The 16,734-nt window shown below is 44.6% G+C and overlaps 1 protein-coding gene across 1 annotated transcript in view; it reads left to right on the top strand.

The window, feature by feature from the left end:
• Window positions 1–4,844: 4,844 nt before the first annotated feature.
• Window positions 4,845–16,734, top strand: part of COQ8A (coenzyme Q8A) — a 53,222-nt gene continuing 41,332 nt past the window's right edge. The window contains 3 exon segments of the mRNA XM_032798239.2: window positions 4,845–5,030; window positions 8,019–8,429; window positions 9,732–9,798. Coding sequence (XP_032654130.1) covers window positions 4,854–5,030; window positions 8,019–8,429; window positions 9,732–9,798 — 655 coding nt within the window. The 5' untranslated portion in view covers window positions 4,845–4,853.

Below are 16,734 nucleotides of genomic sequence, written 5' to 3'. Positions count from 1 at the left end.
CTAACAAAGAGGAACTGGTCATATTTACTCATTGATATATTTAGCTGTGGAGGATGAGGGCACATTGAGCAATATATGATTTCCATTTGTAACTTTAACTTCTCTATTAATTTCAAAATTAATAAGTCTTCCAAAATAAGTTGTCTTATCACCCACATTGTTTTATGGTATGGTAACAGAACCATTTCATGAACTCCTCTTCCTCTCACCCAGATAGTTTTCTTTAAACTTGTATTAGAAGGACACCATGTTAAAAAGCAGTCCCTTATTTTCCCTGATTCCATTGGTTTTGCTCTGGTAGCTGTAACTGCACCATCTTTTTCATTGCTCCAAGTGTGTAAAAAATGAAGTGTGTGTGTGTTCAACAGTGATCTTTGGCTGCATTACTGCAAACACGAGATTAAACCCTAACTACTTCATAATGGTGAATTTGTATACTTAGTATTATTGTCTAAGCTGAAATACTATACTGCCTACTTTTTTTCCCCCTCAGTCTGATTTGCAGGGATAATGCTGCAGATACTTCTTTAAGTTAAGACCTGGCAAAAACTTCCGGTGTTTAAGGGTGAAAAAACCCGTCTGTTGATAGATGTAGTAAACCTCTTTCCTTATCTTACAAGACAGTTTTTAAGTTTAAAAATACATAAAGCAACTTTGCATTAATATTAAGAGGCTGACTTTAAACTCTTCAAAGCAGTGAAATTCAGAAATCAAAGTTTTATTTGGTCTCTTTTTTACTATTCTGAAGCCTATAGATACATCCTACAAAGTGACCCCTGCAAAAAAGTGGCATGTGGAGCCTTAATTCTAATTCTCCTATATTGGTTTCATTGTGCCACAAGTACACTGTCAGCACCAGTGTTTCTGGCTGTGTCACGATTTATGCTGTAGTTAGAGCATGATCCACATAATTGATATTTTTTTGTTACTTTGGACTACCCTTAGTCCTGGGCATTGATTATTCTGTTATATTAAACAAATACTCCTGTAACTTGAGTTACAGAAACAGTTAGCTGAATTCCAGGGAAACCTATCTTAGTGCAAGGAAACACATGCCACTTCCATGTGATTGATAGATGGAGCTGGCTTATAAGAAGGGTCTTTGCATTTGCTCAGAAAATAACTGGATTCAGTCATTAATGGCTTGCAGTAGGGTATAATGCCATACATGCTGCTGTCTGAGTTTATAGCACTTGAATGTACTAACCGTTTATAATCATTGTGCATGCATATATATAATATATATATATTTTGTGTGTGTGTGTGTGTTGACAGAACACACTCTAAAAATGAAAAAATGCCTTTGTAGTTACCCAGGAAACAGTTTAAATACACAGTAACTCTGACAGTGCTCAATGAAGGCTGCAGCCAGAAGTGTTAAGGACGTTATCTGGAGGCCAGTATAGGGAATTCTCCTCCAACTGGGGATCAAGCCTTAGAAGGTATCCTTGCCCAAGTGTTTGCCTCTGTGTTCTCTATCAGAGTGAGTGGGTGAGCCAGGACTGTATAGGAGACATTTCAGAGTCCTGAAAAATGTTGTGGAGGACCATTTACACAGTGAAGTAGCTGGAGATGACAGTGAAATAAACTGAAAACGCTGTTTTGCCTGTAACTGCAAACCTGCTTAGCAGAGCACACAGAGAGTAGTGAGTGTCCTGTTTATGTTGCACTCATGGCTCTTCCAATATGAGGAACAGTTATGCTCAGAAGAAAGCACTTTTGGCTTATTTATTTGTATTACTGTAGCACAGAGGTGGGCAAACTATAGGGGGGTTGGATAGGGGGTGGGGTCCTGGGGGGCAGTTAGGGGATGGGGGGCAGTTAGGGGACAGGGAGCAGGGGGTGGTTGGATGGGGTGGAGGTTCTGGATGGTAGGTGGGTCAGGGGACAGGGAAGGTGGGGGTTAGGCATGGGAGTCCTGAGGGTGAGGGGGGCTGTCAGGGGGCAGGGAGCGGGGCGATTAGTTAGGGGGCAGAGTCCCGGGGAGGGCGGTTAGGAGTGTGGATAGGGGGTGGGGCAATCAGGGGACAAGGAGCAGGGGGGTTGGATGAGGGTGGGGTCCCCCTACAATGGGGGTCCTGGGTTCTTGTCAGGGGGCAGGGATGGGGTTGGGCCAGTCAGGGGATAGGGTGTGGGAGGGGGGTTGGAGTGGGGGCGGGGTCCCCCTATACTTTGTTTCCTATCATTTAATCAGTTACTGATCCATGAGAGGGCCTTCTCTTTTATCCCATGACAGTTTTTTGCTTAAGAGCCTTTAGTGAGGGACTTGTTAAAGGCTTTCTGAAAATCTTAAGAACACTATATCCACTGGATCCCCCTTGTCCACATGCTTGTTGACCCCCTCAAAAGAATTCTAGTAGATTGGTGAGGGATGATTTCCCTTTACAAAAACCATGTTGACTCTTTCCCAACAAATTGTGTTCATGTACGTGTCTGACATTTTGTTCTTTACTATAGTTTCAACCAGTTTTCCCGATACTGAAGTCAGGCTTACCGACCTGTAATTGCCGGGATCACCTCTGGAGCCCTTTTTAAAAATAGGTGTCACATTAGCTATTTTCCAATCATCTGGTACAGAAGCTGATTTAAATGTTAGGTTACAAATTACAGTTAGTAGTTCTAAAATTCCACATTTGAGTTCCTTCAGAACTCTTGGGTGAATACCATCTGGTCCTGGTGACTTATTACTGTTTATCATTTTGTTCCAAAACCTCCTCTAATGACACCTCAATCTGGGAGAGTTCCTCAGATTTGTCACCTAAAAAGAAGTGAGTGGAACTTTGTCCAGGTGAGCATGGTTGCGGAGCCTGCTGGCTCCTGCTTAGGAAGGGGGAGGAAAACAGCAGAATGGTAAAGTGCCACTAGTTTTTTTTCAGGGGGGGTGGGAAGAGAGGCAGGAGTGCTGCTCCTCGTATGGGTGGGGAGAGAAGGGAAACAGAGCAGTGCAACCATACGTCTCATGTAAGAAAAGGGAGCAGCAGAGTGGCCCACATGGAAAGTTGGAGCTGGGAGGCTGGGTACCTCTTTCATGGCCAGGAGGTGGTGCAGCAACAAAGCTCTGAAAGGAGGAAGGGACTCCTAGAACTCACTTGTTGCGGATGGTTGGAGGACAGCTGAGAACCAGTCTAACTTTGTGTGTATGTGAGAGCCGAGAATTAACCCACTGGGGTGCATGTGGTGCAACGGGGGCTAGCAATACTATTTTTGGCGGGACAAAATTAACTAACTAGAGTGCAGTGTCAGGGTTCACTTACTGGTGGGGGAGTGAAGATGTGTCCATGTGCATTAATTGGGCATGAGTATGGTGGGTATGCAAATGAGAGAGCATGGCAGTTACAGGTACTCTTCATTCAGACTAGCAGGAGGTAGATATTAAGGAAATCTTTCAAATCTTGATAATCAGATGTCAAACACATACACTGATGCTTATGTGCATAGAGTAGGAAGGGAAGTGGGACCATATGCCTATGTTCATTGTCTTTACCTAACTCTGCCTTCCCTAGAACAGTTCTGTATTGACCTAAAGGTATGTGAGTCCTGAAATAGTGTCCTTTGTGCACATTTGTAGGAACGGGGCTTCTTTTTGGCTGGCATTCAGGTTGGCCAATTGGCTATTAGATCTCTAAGTGGAGATTCCTAAGATAAACAGTTGCCCAGAGGGGGTGGAGGGCAGTTTATTCCTGAGGGAATTATGCACCAAAATATTAAAAAATATGTACCAAAAATTATGCACACTATATTTTAAAATTCTGCAAAATTCTACAAATTTTGTGTCAATAAATAAATGTGGCTTCGGCATGGCAATGGGGAGCACAGGCCACTGACTGCATTGAGGTGGGAGATCACCCTGAAGCCCCCACCTCTCCCTGTACAGCGACTTGGCAGTGAGACTGTACGTGACCCTGACACCATGCAAGGGCTAGGCTTGCCCCTCTATGCCAGGTGTGGCAGGCAGACTCAGCCCAGCATGATCCAAGTATGGAGGGTTCAATGTAGGGGGGATCCATGTGTGGGAGAGAGGTTTCTGGGTGGCTCAGTAGGAGCTCTGGATGCACAGGAGCTTGTTGGGAGTTCTGGGTGCAGGTGCAGTGGGTCTCTGCAGGGGATCCAGGTGAAGGTGGCTGTGACTCAGCGGAGGAGGTCTGGGTGCTGGGGGAATGGGCCTTGGAGTGGGGGGTTGGGTGTGGGGGGCTCATCAGAGGGGTCCAGGTGTGGGGAGATGGGGCTTGTCAGGATGAGGGTGTGATGGGCCTGCTTAACAGGGGAGCCCTAGCTGCTGCTGAGAGGATGCCGCATGCGGGGATCCTGCTTCCCCCCCATGATTTCCCCGATCTCCTTTTTCTTCTGCATTCCTCTCCCCTCCCTTCCACATTCCCCTCCCCCTGCCTTATTCCATCCCCTTCCTTTCCTACTACCTTTTCCCCCATGCCCTCCCCCCCTCATTCCTCCCCCACCCAGCCCCACCACGGGCACTCACGGTTGCACAGAAAGACACACAGAAGGGGAACACAACTGGCATTGGGACCTAGGATATGGCATCCAGCTGCAGAGCCCAGAGGCAGCCTCCTTCAGCTGGGCAGTCTGTGCTTGCAGAAATGAGGTGTGTGTGTGGCACGTAACCCCATGCGCCCCCCGTGCCTTGCCTGTGTTTTTTTGGGGGCAGTTCCTCCCCAACACTGTGCCCATAGTCACTTCCCCTCCCCCACATGGCTTCCCTTCAATTCCCTGACATTTTCTGCAGGGAAGCGCAGGACTCTGATGAGCAGTTTGATAAGAGAGAGTCTTCAGCTGCTTACTGTTGCTGTATTTCTTGATTCTCTATTTGTGTTTTTCAGCGCTGAAAGGGGTCAGTCATGGCAGGTGATGCCATCATGCTGATCAGAGGCTTGGCCAAGCTCAGTAAGGCCATCATAGAGACCCAAGTAGGACAGCTACGGCAAGGAGGAGTTGGTAGTGATGCAGCTATCCTTGCAAGAACCTTTCAAACCACTGTTGAAGAGCGATTCAGTGCTGCCATGGGAAAGATGCAGGTAAGGAAGACTTTGTATGCATTCGCCATTTCCCAGGGCTAAGGCTTCTCTCTCTCATAGGTTGTAAACTACTCGTCTGTGAAAGGGGTTGTCTGTCTAAGAGGTAATGGGTGGGTCTCTGAACATAGTACTCCCGAGAGCATTCTGTGCCAAAAATATTAACTTCTGCACACAATATTTTAAAATTCTGCAAATTTTATTTGTCAAATAAATGTGGAGGCTCCAGCATGACATTGGGTAGCACAGGCCACTGGCTGCACAGAGGTGGAAGATCACTGTGTGGTGGGTTTGACTTGGCCCTGGATGCTGTGCAGGGGATGAGGAAGTCCCATCCTCCCCAGCCATGACTAGCAGCTGAGTCTCTGGTGCAGGGTAGGAGTCACCAGCTGGGTCTTCCCTAGTCCTGACTCCTGCCCCACAGTGATTTGCTTTTCTGCTGGCTGCCCTGGGCACCCAAAACATACTGCTGTGAAGAGTTGCATGACTGCTCTTGTGGCTTCCCTTTGCTTCCCCATCAAAATCATTTTTCTGCTGAGGAAGAAAGAAAGGGGACATAAATTCTGCACAGAATTCCCCTTGGAGTAACACAGGGTCCTTCCAGCTACTGCAGGATGCTGAGACCATAGACAAGGTCTGCTGGTATTATAAGGCATGGATTGTTAATGCTAAACCATGGAAAATTCAGGTAATGCTTCTAGAATATTGAAGAAAATTATCTTATCATTGTCAAAATAGTGATTTCTACAGTTTGGGTGGGGGATCTTTTTCTTTTAGCCTCATTCTTCAGTATTCTTGAAATACAGCAGCTTTGAGTGACTCACACACAACCAAACCAGAATTCTTGGGTACTTGTCTTTCGTTGGGTAAATGGAATGGGCACACATCTTCTTGTTTCTGTGCACAGGTGAAGGGATTTGCACTCTGAAGTGCTTTGAGAGCAATGCTCTTGTGAGTAGGCAAGGTGCTGAAATGCAAGCACAAAAGGACAGCATGGTGTGTTCCAAGTGCGAAGACATACTTGGGAGGTCTACTGTTCATGGCTGCTTTTTTGTTTTCCCTGGGAGAGAGTCATGAGGTGGGGCTGAGCATTTAAGGTTTAGAGGACTCTTTTTCCTGAGACTGTGGTATGAAAACACAAAACAAATGGGAGATCTTGTTCGCCGGTAGGATAAATATCCAGTAGGAATTTTTTGTCCCTTCAGATAACTTATTTATATTGTGGTAATGCCTGGGAATCCCAGTTATGGACCAAAAGCTTTCTTGTCAAAAGTTAAGGTCTGACTAATATTGAAAAGGAAAGGTCAGCAGCTTAAATATTTACAAACTTCGGTTGCTAGTGATTACCTCTCTCATTTGGCTATGAGAATGGACTTGTATAAGGTGAATTTTTTTCTACCTTTGCACTTAGCCGGTTCTTGTTTCCTCTGTGGAATTCTGCTGCTTTGCAACTCTTCTGCCGTACTCCTTGGCGCAGGTAGTATTTTCTGAAGAACTCGGGGTCAGATTTTCAAGTGTTCAGTGTCTACAATTGGGCTGGAATTTCAAAGGAGTCATTTTCCTGTATAGGAACCTAAATAAAGGCCAGATTTTCAGAAGTGCTGAGGAGATCCTATTGTGATTCTTATGGCCAGAGTTACAAAAGTGCTCCACGCCCAGGGTGTTGACGTCTCTTGAAAGTCTGGCGCTTAGTGCCCTGGGAGGACATGAGTCTTTAAATCAAAACTTTCTCTTTCTAAAAGAGATGCTATAGCTGAAACACAAGTTATGGGTTTGATGCTGTAATCACTGGATGAGATTCTATGGTCTGCATTATACAGGACACCTGGCTACATGATCATTCATAATAATGAAAAAAAGAGCCTTCTGCCATAAATGAAACTGTCTCCATCCCTTGCATTCCTTGCCGAATATTAAGAATTATCTTAAGTCTTAAATGGTCAAGTATAATAAGAAATTTTGCTCACTTCATACCCTGGTGGGAGGTGGCTGCTGCTGCTGCACTGATTAAAGATTTTTTCCTCCCTCAGTAATGTTGGTGCTGGGAATTACAGGAGACCTGCCTGCATAACAGGAAGGGCTGTGTCCTGCATGTCTTCCTCAAATAGGGGAAAAATAAATAGCATTTGGGAAAGAGCCTAGGATATGCTGCCGTCTGCCTGATTGTAAAACAATTAAAACTTGGATTTCGTTACAGTTCTCAGCAACAGGGTCAGTTTATGGCTGAGTCAGGTAACTAGAGTCCCAGGGGCACTAGACAGTTCATTGAGTTAATGCTCTGTTTCTTGCTTTGATGCTGTCAATCACTTTGTGATATTCACAGATATGTAGAATAGCAAGGCAGGTATCACAAGTCAAGACCCAAGTGTGTTGGCAGATCTAGGTTGGAAAAGTTTGCCCAGCAGCACCTCATATTGAGCTTAGCTGTGAGGTCACATCCTTGCTTTAAACACAAAATAATCATGCTCACAGTGAAATGTACAAATACTACAATAAATTACTGGCTGGTTAAAGAAATACTATTTTCTGTTATTCATGGGATCAGTCATGTGGGGCTGAGCTAAATTGCTCTACAATTAGACATTCAATTAGCACTTCTGAAAGAGTTTAAGGTGTAAAAATATCTAAACCATGAATAATGGGGAAGAGTGCAAGAAGGATGAATACTGAAGTCTTGAGTGATGGAAGGATGTGTGAGGGGATGCCAGGGGCGGGCAGGTGGGAAATAGCAGATCATTTCTGTCATCAGATCTGTTGCACCCATCACTGTAGTAGCGAAGTACTGTGTTCCATATAAATGGTCTCTAGAATTCTTGTACCTTCCCGTGTACCCAGACTGTGCGTGTGATGTGGGATTGACTGGATATGCCTTGGAGTACCTCCTCTTAAAATCAGTAAGACCTAGTTACACGCACATTTGACAGGATCTTTGAGTGTCCTGTGGGGTTTTTTAAATTTCTGGTTTCCGACCCATTCCAATGTTACTTGCAGGATCTGGGTAAACAGCAAGAAAACTTAACTGATCTCGGTGAGGATTTTGGGAGCGATTACAATTTCTCGGGGCCAGAGTCATCAAATGATACAAAGGACTACTCATCTTCAGGCCAGCCTGACAAAGGTAACGGTACAGAGGGTCCAGCTTACACCTACGCCACAAACGGACCTTTTAGAAATGTCAGCGAGATTGGAGATGCAAGCCCAGGGCAAATTCCCTTCTCTGCAAAAGTGAATGCAAAGCTATTTGGAGGCTTTAGGGACCCTGGAAATCCTTTTGCTGCTGCTATTGGGCAAAACAGGGCTTTTCACCAGGACCATTCCTCTGTCAGTGGGCTAACAGCTGAAGATATTGATAAAGCCAGGCAGGCCAAAACCGGTCCGGAACACAAACCTCACAAACAAATGGTATGTATTTATTAATTTCCTGTCCTCTGCTTTAGCCACACAATCACCCTTCCTCACCCTCTCCTCCTGCTTCTCCTCCTACAAATTTGGCTTATTGCTACCTGGGTGGTAAGGGGACGGTGTCTCTCTCTATCTTTTTTCTTTTTTCTTTTTTTTTTAATTTTAGTCTATGCAATGTTGTTCTGTCACGCCCTGCGTGTTCCCCCCCCCCCCCATCCCCAATTCATCTTCTGTGAGAGGATAGTTAAAATGTGTCCATGAAATTATAATTGTTCTCTATTAACAGGTGCTCACCTGTCACTCCCCATGCTGGGCCCTCATGTGCCACTGGATGCTTAGGATAATTAAGGGTCTATATTTACTCTTGGCTTGCAGACTGAGACATGGAGCAGGTGCAGATAGCTGTAGGCTTTGGCAGTGCAAGGAATGTCCTCTGAAATAATCCATTCTGGTCTGGAGGGAACTGTGCTGGCTTGATGGCAATCTCAGTAGGAGTGTGAAAGATTGAGTGGGCAGTGTATGCTGAATTCCTCTGAACTGAGAGAGTGATCCGTCCAGGTCAGAGTGGCTCCCACTATTAGGACAGCATATGGGAAGCTTGAACTTCTACCCCAGAGTATAAGCATACCTAAGCGGCATAATCTTGCAAATGCTGACTGGGTTACCATGCCCTCATGTGAAAGAGGGAGGAGAGACTATAGTGGAATGACAGAGTGCACAGCGAGAAGATTTGTCGTCATTGGTCTGTGTCTCCTTCTCCAAACCCTACTCCAGATGTTACCAGGATTCACAGCTGATTTAACCCACTGGGCTGCTTTTAGTAAACCCACTTGTGCTTGTACTGCACCTGTAACTGGAGGGGTAGTCTATAGTGCTATGAACCTGGTAACTTTCAAGAGCATTAATTTCACTAATGCAAGGTGTGTGTCCCGTAGATCAAAGGGCTGCCAAGTTAGCTATAGACATGGGCTACTTAGACGTGAATGCAAACCTTTTTATCCCTCTTGCTTCCTCTCCATGGCTCCCCTGGTATTTGTGCCTGGCGATGTTTAATGTTTGCTTTGGTTTACAGTTTGCATGGTATGCTGTGTTCACTTGGAAAAACATGAGCTTCTAGAGGCTACAGGGATCGGTGCTCTAGAAATACCTAGGGTGGGATTTGTGGGATGCTGATTTCTAGCATGATGTAGATCTTCAAGCATCAAATAAGTTTATGTTCTTATTTTCTTTGGTAGCATCAACCTCTCTTAGCTGAGTTTCACTGTGGATTTTTTTCTTTTTTTGTTTCTTCCAATCATGCAGCTAAGTGAACGGGCCCGAGAGCGGAAGGTGCCAGTCACACGGCTTGGGAGACTTGCTAACTTTGGAGGTGAGGTGAGGGGTGTGTGGGGGCGGGAGACTGGCACTTGTGCATGTATTTGTATTAGTCATTGGCCATAATAATACTCTGTTCCTTCACCTTTGTTTTTTGTTTAGTTACCTGTTATCCAATAAAAATGCCTCTGCTCCTGCAGACTTGCATCTTTTTTTTTTTTTTTTTTTTTTTTTTTTTGAGGGAATTCTTCCTCTGGTTACTTCAACAGCATGAAGTACTACAGTAGCTTGCCTTAGTTTGAACTGATCCATACTGTTCACTTGACTAGTGGCCAGGTGTTATGAAATGTATGATTCTGGTGAAGGGTGGGGAGCTTACCTGCAGAACAGACATGGATGATGGATTTAACTCATTAATAAACCATTTTCTAATTGGAAAATATGTAGGGCCTGATCCTACAAGCTTTCCTTGTGAAGAGTTCTCGCTTGAATCAGTGGGATTTCTGATCATGAATGGCTTGCAGGATTGGGCTCATATTGAAAGAGTACGTGCTTTTTAAGATAAATATCTTTATAGCAGTAATAATAGCTGGCACTTGCATAAACCGTTGCATCTGGAGATTTCAAGGGGCATAACAAATGTTAATGAAACTGCACAGTATCCTCCCTGTGAGATAAGGAAGATATTATACCCAGATTTCAAATGGGAAAATGCTCATGGAAGTGCATGACTCTCAGTCCTCTATCATTAAACTTGCAGCCTGGTTTTTTCCTTTTGTATAGATGTGATCATATTGTTTATAGGTAAATGCAGCATAATTACATTGTGAGTTTTCTCTCAAGTAGTGTTTTTAGAGCCTCTCACACCTATCAAGACTTCAAAAAATCTGCTTGAAATGGACACACGCAATCTAAACATCCCCAAATCATTAATACCGTGTTTAGACCTGCCAGTGCACAGGAGTAATCCCTTGGCTTACTTGTATTGGACGGGGTGTGTGTATGTATGTATGTATTATGCATGCTGGATAAAGCTGGAAAGGAACAGTTCCTTGCGGTGTAGCTTTGCTTAGGATAAGCAACACTTAAATTACAGGGTGCGGGGAGAAGACTCCTAACGCCTGCAGGGAATCTGAACTCTGCATTTCAGTGCAGGATTCCTTACCCACCTCATTCTGCTCTGCTGCATAAAGAAGACAATGCATCATGATCCACTTCTTGGAGTAACAACAGCATCTTTTTTAAAACCACTTTTTTTTTTTTTTTTTTTTTTTTTTTTTTTTTAAAGCTCTGAGAGCTTACTGGCCTCAGACCTGAAGCACTGACATTAGTGTTTCCTGCACCCTAACCCGTGTTTTGAAGAAAGCATGTTGCATTACTGCTGGCTATTCATACTTTCCATGTAACCAGATTTATCCTGGCTTCTTGCTGACAGTTATTTGATGTGAAATGGCAACTGTCCATGCTGTTTGTCTCTGGACTTTCAGTACTGTGGTTATACAGCTCCAGGTCTCTGCATTCAAGACTGTGGCATGAGGAATGGCTGACTCATGCTTCAAGCTGGAAAGTTACCCTTAGTGGGTGGGGAGGAGAGAAGTGAAACTTCTTTAATATTATTTTTTTTAAAAAAAAAGGCAGAGAGGGGCAGAGAATACATTGTTTACAATCAGGGTCGCTTGGAAAACATACCACTCCTCTATACATCACTCTCCTTTCTGAGGTGCTAGAAATTGAGGTCAAGAACAGCCTGTTCTTCTTGGTTCCTGGTTTGCCTCTTTTGGATCTTGGTGAAGGAACAGAGGGGGTTTTGTTCAGTTTCCCCACCACCATGGGTTCTTCCTTGATAGTGTCAGGAACTGATAAGCCTTTTCTGCAACAATAAGAAGTATGATCTTCTCTGTGATCTTGTTAGCTTCTAAGCAGCAGGTGGGTTGCTTTTTGTTAGCTTCTAAGCAGCAGGTGGGTTGATTCAATAGACAAAGCCTCTCCTTTGGTGGCTGGGTTGGCTAATGTTCGAAGGAGTGTTTCTCCTCTGAAGGAAGGAGGAGGTAACACAGAATCAGGGAAATGATGGATCATCTGGAGTAAGAGGGAAAGCTCTTTAATTAAGAGACCTGGGTCTTGGCTGGCTTGGGAGAGATAATTGTAACTTCGGAATACTTCAAGCAAGTGTGGGGTCTGTATGTGTGGAGATTTGGCTCCATTTACAGTTAAAGGCAGCTTCTGTACATTATTTACTTTCAGTTTAGAACTGTTTTTGGCCTGCACATATACTTAATAATAAAAACAGTATACTGCACATCCATACCTGGTAACTCCAGACAGTGGTTTTACTTCACTTGTTTTAATCTGAGGTGAATGCCCTCCTCTTCTTAAATCTTTACAATACGTTTTAAAACTCAAGTGCTGTGTATACTGGCTATGTGAGATTCCTTGAGCTGCTCTGCAACAGTAATCATAGTAACTTCAAAGCTCAGGGCCTGGTTATTGGAGGTGCCGAATGATTGCCGTTTCCACTGAAACTGTGGTGAGCTGAAGAATGGTTCTGAATGGCTATTACTCTCCTTTGAGGAGAGGGCAGAAAGTCTTACATGGCCTTCATCACTAGTACTGGATACCCCACAAGTCGTGTGGGTGTCATTTCCTGCCTCACAGGAGATGTATTACTCCCATTTTTATATGCAGGGAGCTAAGGCACAGGGCACATTAAGTGACTTGTGCAAAGTTGCAGAGGAAGTCTGTGACTGAGATAGAAATTGAACTCTGCTCTGAGTCCTAGACCTGTCCAGTAGACTAGTTTTCCTTTCAAAGAAGGCAGAGTAAACATGAAGCAAAGCAGATGGCCCACTTCAGAGTTCAGACTAGTAGATCGCTGAAGAGTTCTTGTAGCTACATAGTGTTCTCTCCTCACATTTCCTTTCAGCTTGTACTCTCAATAGAAGATGTGCTGGAGACAAGAAGACTGCACCTGGGATGATCTAAAAGAGAAGTACCAGTTACACTGCCAGCGGTTGGAAAACGGCTGCAGAAAGGAGTCTAGGGTCTTGGCTACACTGGCGCTTTACAGCACTGCAACTTTCTCGCTCGGTGTGAAAAAAAACACCCCCCTGAGCGGAGCAAGTTACAGTACTGCAAAGTGCCAGTGTGAACACTGCCCAGTGCAAGCTAATCCCCATGGGGAGGTGGAGTATGTGCAGCACTGGGAGAGCTCTCTCCCAGCGCTGGCGCTGCGACCACACTCACACTTCAAAGCGCTGCCGCGGGAGCGCTGTGCAGCTCTAAGTGTAGCCATACCCTGAGATATGCTACAGAACAGAGGCAGGGCAAGAAAGACAAAATGTTGAACAGTGAAGGGGAGCCCCTAGGGTGACCATACCTCACAGGTTAATGGGAATTAACAGCACATCATCTTCCAGCTGCCTTATTGACGCCCTCATGCTGAAACGGGAATGCTTGAGGTTTCAGTAACGGAGGGTGTGAAGTGTGTGGTCTGTTGCTGGGAACTTGCCTGGAATCAGTCTTCCTGGAAGCAGAGGTGTAAACTGTCTTAAAGCTTGAGGAATCTTTCCTGCAGTGTGTGCATAGAACACTGTGAACTAATTGGAATTTAATACTGACTAGAAGTAAATTCCTTCCCTGAACTTCGGTCTCTCCTTGCATGTATTATACATGCTTGGTTCTGCTGAGCTTAGTATTTTATTGAGGCTATTAAATGCTAGAAACTTCCAGTGGAGTCATTCTAGCTGTAATTGGTTTCTGAGCAACTCACCACAAAGAACAGCACCTGTACTTTTTATTGTATTAAAATATTTTCAGGACTGATGATTTACTTTGTTTACTTTTTTGGGGGGTGAGTTTAATGCTCAGGAAACTGTGGAATTGATGCCAATGGCTAGATTTGTGCTGTGCAAAGCTGTCGCACGCAGATGGTCAATCTGTCCTGCACTTCAGCACACTGTATAATGCTTGCAGTGTACAACATGACCATACCCAGAGCACATGCTGCTAGAGGGGAAAATAACTTTCACCTTCAGAGCTTGGCAAGCTGTGCAGAGCGGTAGCAAACTGTTCCGCGTCCATCAGCTTTGTTATGTCAGTTGCTCAGTGAGCGCATTCCTTTTGAACGGACCTGCTTTCAGGGTGGCTCATGTTTTCATTTCAGTTTGTAGCGTAATGGGAACTAGCAGGCACCTGGCACATGTCTAAAACAATACACTGGTAGAAAAGAAAGCTGTAGGCTGTAGCCTTGAAATTACTCATATGCCTAGGTAAAACATAGTTGACAGTTACACTTCATATTTTGACACCAGCAGACTTCCCCTGCCCCCTCCAGGGGTGCTGAGCAGCTTCATCTCCTGTTGACTTCTCTGGGAGCTCTGGATGCTCAGCAGCTCTGAAAATCAGCCTGGAAGCATATGGATTTTGTTATAGAAGGCTCTCAGCTATTCAGAGGTAAACAGTCAGCTAGTGTAGGCCTAAAACCACAGCCTTTGAGATGGGTGGGTATGTAGAAGAAGTTTGGAAAAACAAATATTAATGGATTTTCTTGAAATTCGTGTCTTGTTGGGTCTAATCAATCCTTTGCAGTATGTGTAGGCTTGGCAGGATTCAATTTGTATGTATGTATGTATTTATTTATTTATTTAAATATTTACAGTTGCTGGAAACTAAGTGGGGTGTAGGACTGGGGGTTGCGGTTAAGGTTAGGGCAGTGTTGATAGCGAGGCTGCAGGCTGCTCCTAGGGCTCCCTGCATGATCGAGGGGCCCAAGGCACCTGGGGCGCAAGATGCGGGTCTGGGCATGGCAAAGCAGAGACCTCCCCAGCCAGGGATGCAAGGAGGAGGATGAGAGCCATCCCTGGGTGCTGCTGAACAGTTCCTGCTCAGGGATGGCTTCCACACTCCTGGCTGCTGAGTGAGTGAGCAGGGCCTTCATGGTGGAGCTGCAGAGGGCTCTCTGTATTTGGCTGGTGACATCAGATCCCTGCAAGCACAAGGGATAGGCAAAAGGGGAAAGGACAGCCTGTGCTCTTGCCATGGCAGACCAGAATCCTAGGGCCATGAGGAGGAGGAGGAGGAGGACCTAGCCATTCAGCACCAAGGTGGCCTCCCCTGCGGCGGGTGCTTTTTGTCCTCACTGTCCTGGCTGGGGGTCTCTGCTCTGCTGGGCCAGGACCGTAGCCGTGCACCTGCAGGGTTCCAGTGTCACTGGCCTTGCAGAAGCTCACAGAGCCCATTCCTGTCCAGCTGTCACAGGAATGAGGCAGTGTGCCGTGACAGCCAGGACTCTCTGCACTGCAGCAAGGCCAGTGACACCTGATCCCTTCGGGAGCAAGGAGGGGAGGCTGCACTCCCACCAACTGTTACTGATCAATATCTTTTTGTTGATTTCCATCTGTCAGCTGAGCTAGATGTTTACCCACATCTATCTATTTAGATCACATCTTGCCAAGCCTAAATATTTGCAATATTTGTTTGGTCACCTTCCCCTTAACCCTTCTTGTGAGCTGTCTATTTATTGTGTGAGCTGAGAAATACCTTAAAGAGCCCATAAACAATGAATGCTAAATGAGTTTAGTGAAAAAGGAAATGTAGTATTTTTAAAATAAAGCTCAGACTAATCCTTAGTATAATTCTGTTGCAGTCAGTAGAGTTACACACCAGCGATGAATTAGGCCTATGCTCTTAATTTTTTAATTTTGCAACTTTACAGTAAATAACACAGGAAGGGGAATAGAGAGAGACCTGAAACTGTGAAAACTCAAAGATTAAAAAAAAAAAATGCTCTGTGTACGCCATAAGGACCAGTGAAATGCATCAGTTCTTGAGGAGGGGACTGCCTGATGTGTTTTCTTCATGGGAATAAAAGCCTTCCAGTTATTTAAAATATTTTTACTAGCTTGTTTGCTTTTTCTTGATGAATGGAGTGGGTTTGCAGTACAGTCAGTTACTGTCTTTGCAGACTGTTGCTGTATAGCAACAAAGCAGCAGGATCCCACCCACCCCAAGGGCACTTTCTTCCCTCCCCCGCTGTGTTTAGACCAGTTTTATATGTTGTCTTATTCCCTGTTGCAGTTCCAAATAGTTCATTTTATCAGCAGACCCGCTGTGGAGTTGTTGCACTGAATTTCAGTATAATGCTCACAAGACAATAACTCAGATTCAGACCACCACAGTAATGCTGATAGCCTTTAAGTCTTTAGGGGCTGGAGTATAAAAACAGCCAAGGCTTAAGCTTGCCTAAGCCTAGTGGGTTTTTTTTTTCCCCTTCTCCTGTTTTGAGCAGTTGTTGACTGACACTTGTTTCTCATTTTCTGCTAGAAAATCCCACGGAATTTTCCAATTTAAGAAGTGCTACTTTTAACAAACTCCTTTTTAACCCCTTGCTCTATACAGTGTAAATCCTTGCAGCCTCTTCGCAGGGTGAATTGTTGCGTTATAGTTTTTAAATTTGGATTAGAAACTCTTTTTAGGCTGAGGGCTGAAGAGCACTAGGCCAGATTCTGATTTCAGTTGTAATATTGTAAAGCAAAAATTCTTCTAAGTGTGCTAGATTTGCTCCTGATTAACACTGGTAACTGAGAGAGAATCTGGTCCCTAGTCTTTCATTTGAGTGGGATGCTATAGAGACCGATTAGACTAGAGCCAAACTAGTTCAGAATTGCAGTAACAATAAAACAGAGCTCTGAATGGGAGTGTTACCAACAGATCTGGTGCTGAATGAGCTATATCTTGGAGCTTAATATCAGCACTCATTCACAACCTAGAAAATTGCCTTTTGGTGAGGACTCTTTGCTCTCTTTAAATGTTCCTATCTGATTCTTTTTGCTTGCTACTGTTAGTTCTGTAGTATAGTGCTTGCTATTGTATGTGTGTCACCTACAGATGAAGGAATTTTTCTAGGAAAGGTTTTATAATCAGAAAATGCTGATTCATCAAGAAAGTTTTTCAGGTCCACATTGGGAAGGAGGCCAGAGCCAATAGCGCCTTC

The sequence above is a fragment of the Chelonoidis abingdonii genome, chromosome 3, assembly GCF_003597395.2.
Source record: "Chelonoidis abingdonii isolate Lonesome George chromosome 3, CheloAbing_2.0, whole genome shotgun sequence".
NCBI classification, from domain to species: Eukaryota; Metazoa; Chordata; order Testudines; family Testudinidae; genus Chelonoidis; species Chelonoidis abingdonii.
The sequence above is the reverse complement of the archived record's forward strand: the minus strand, read 5'-3'. Positions and strand labels throughout refer to the sequence as shown.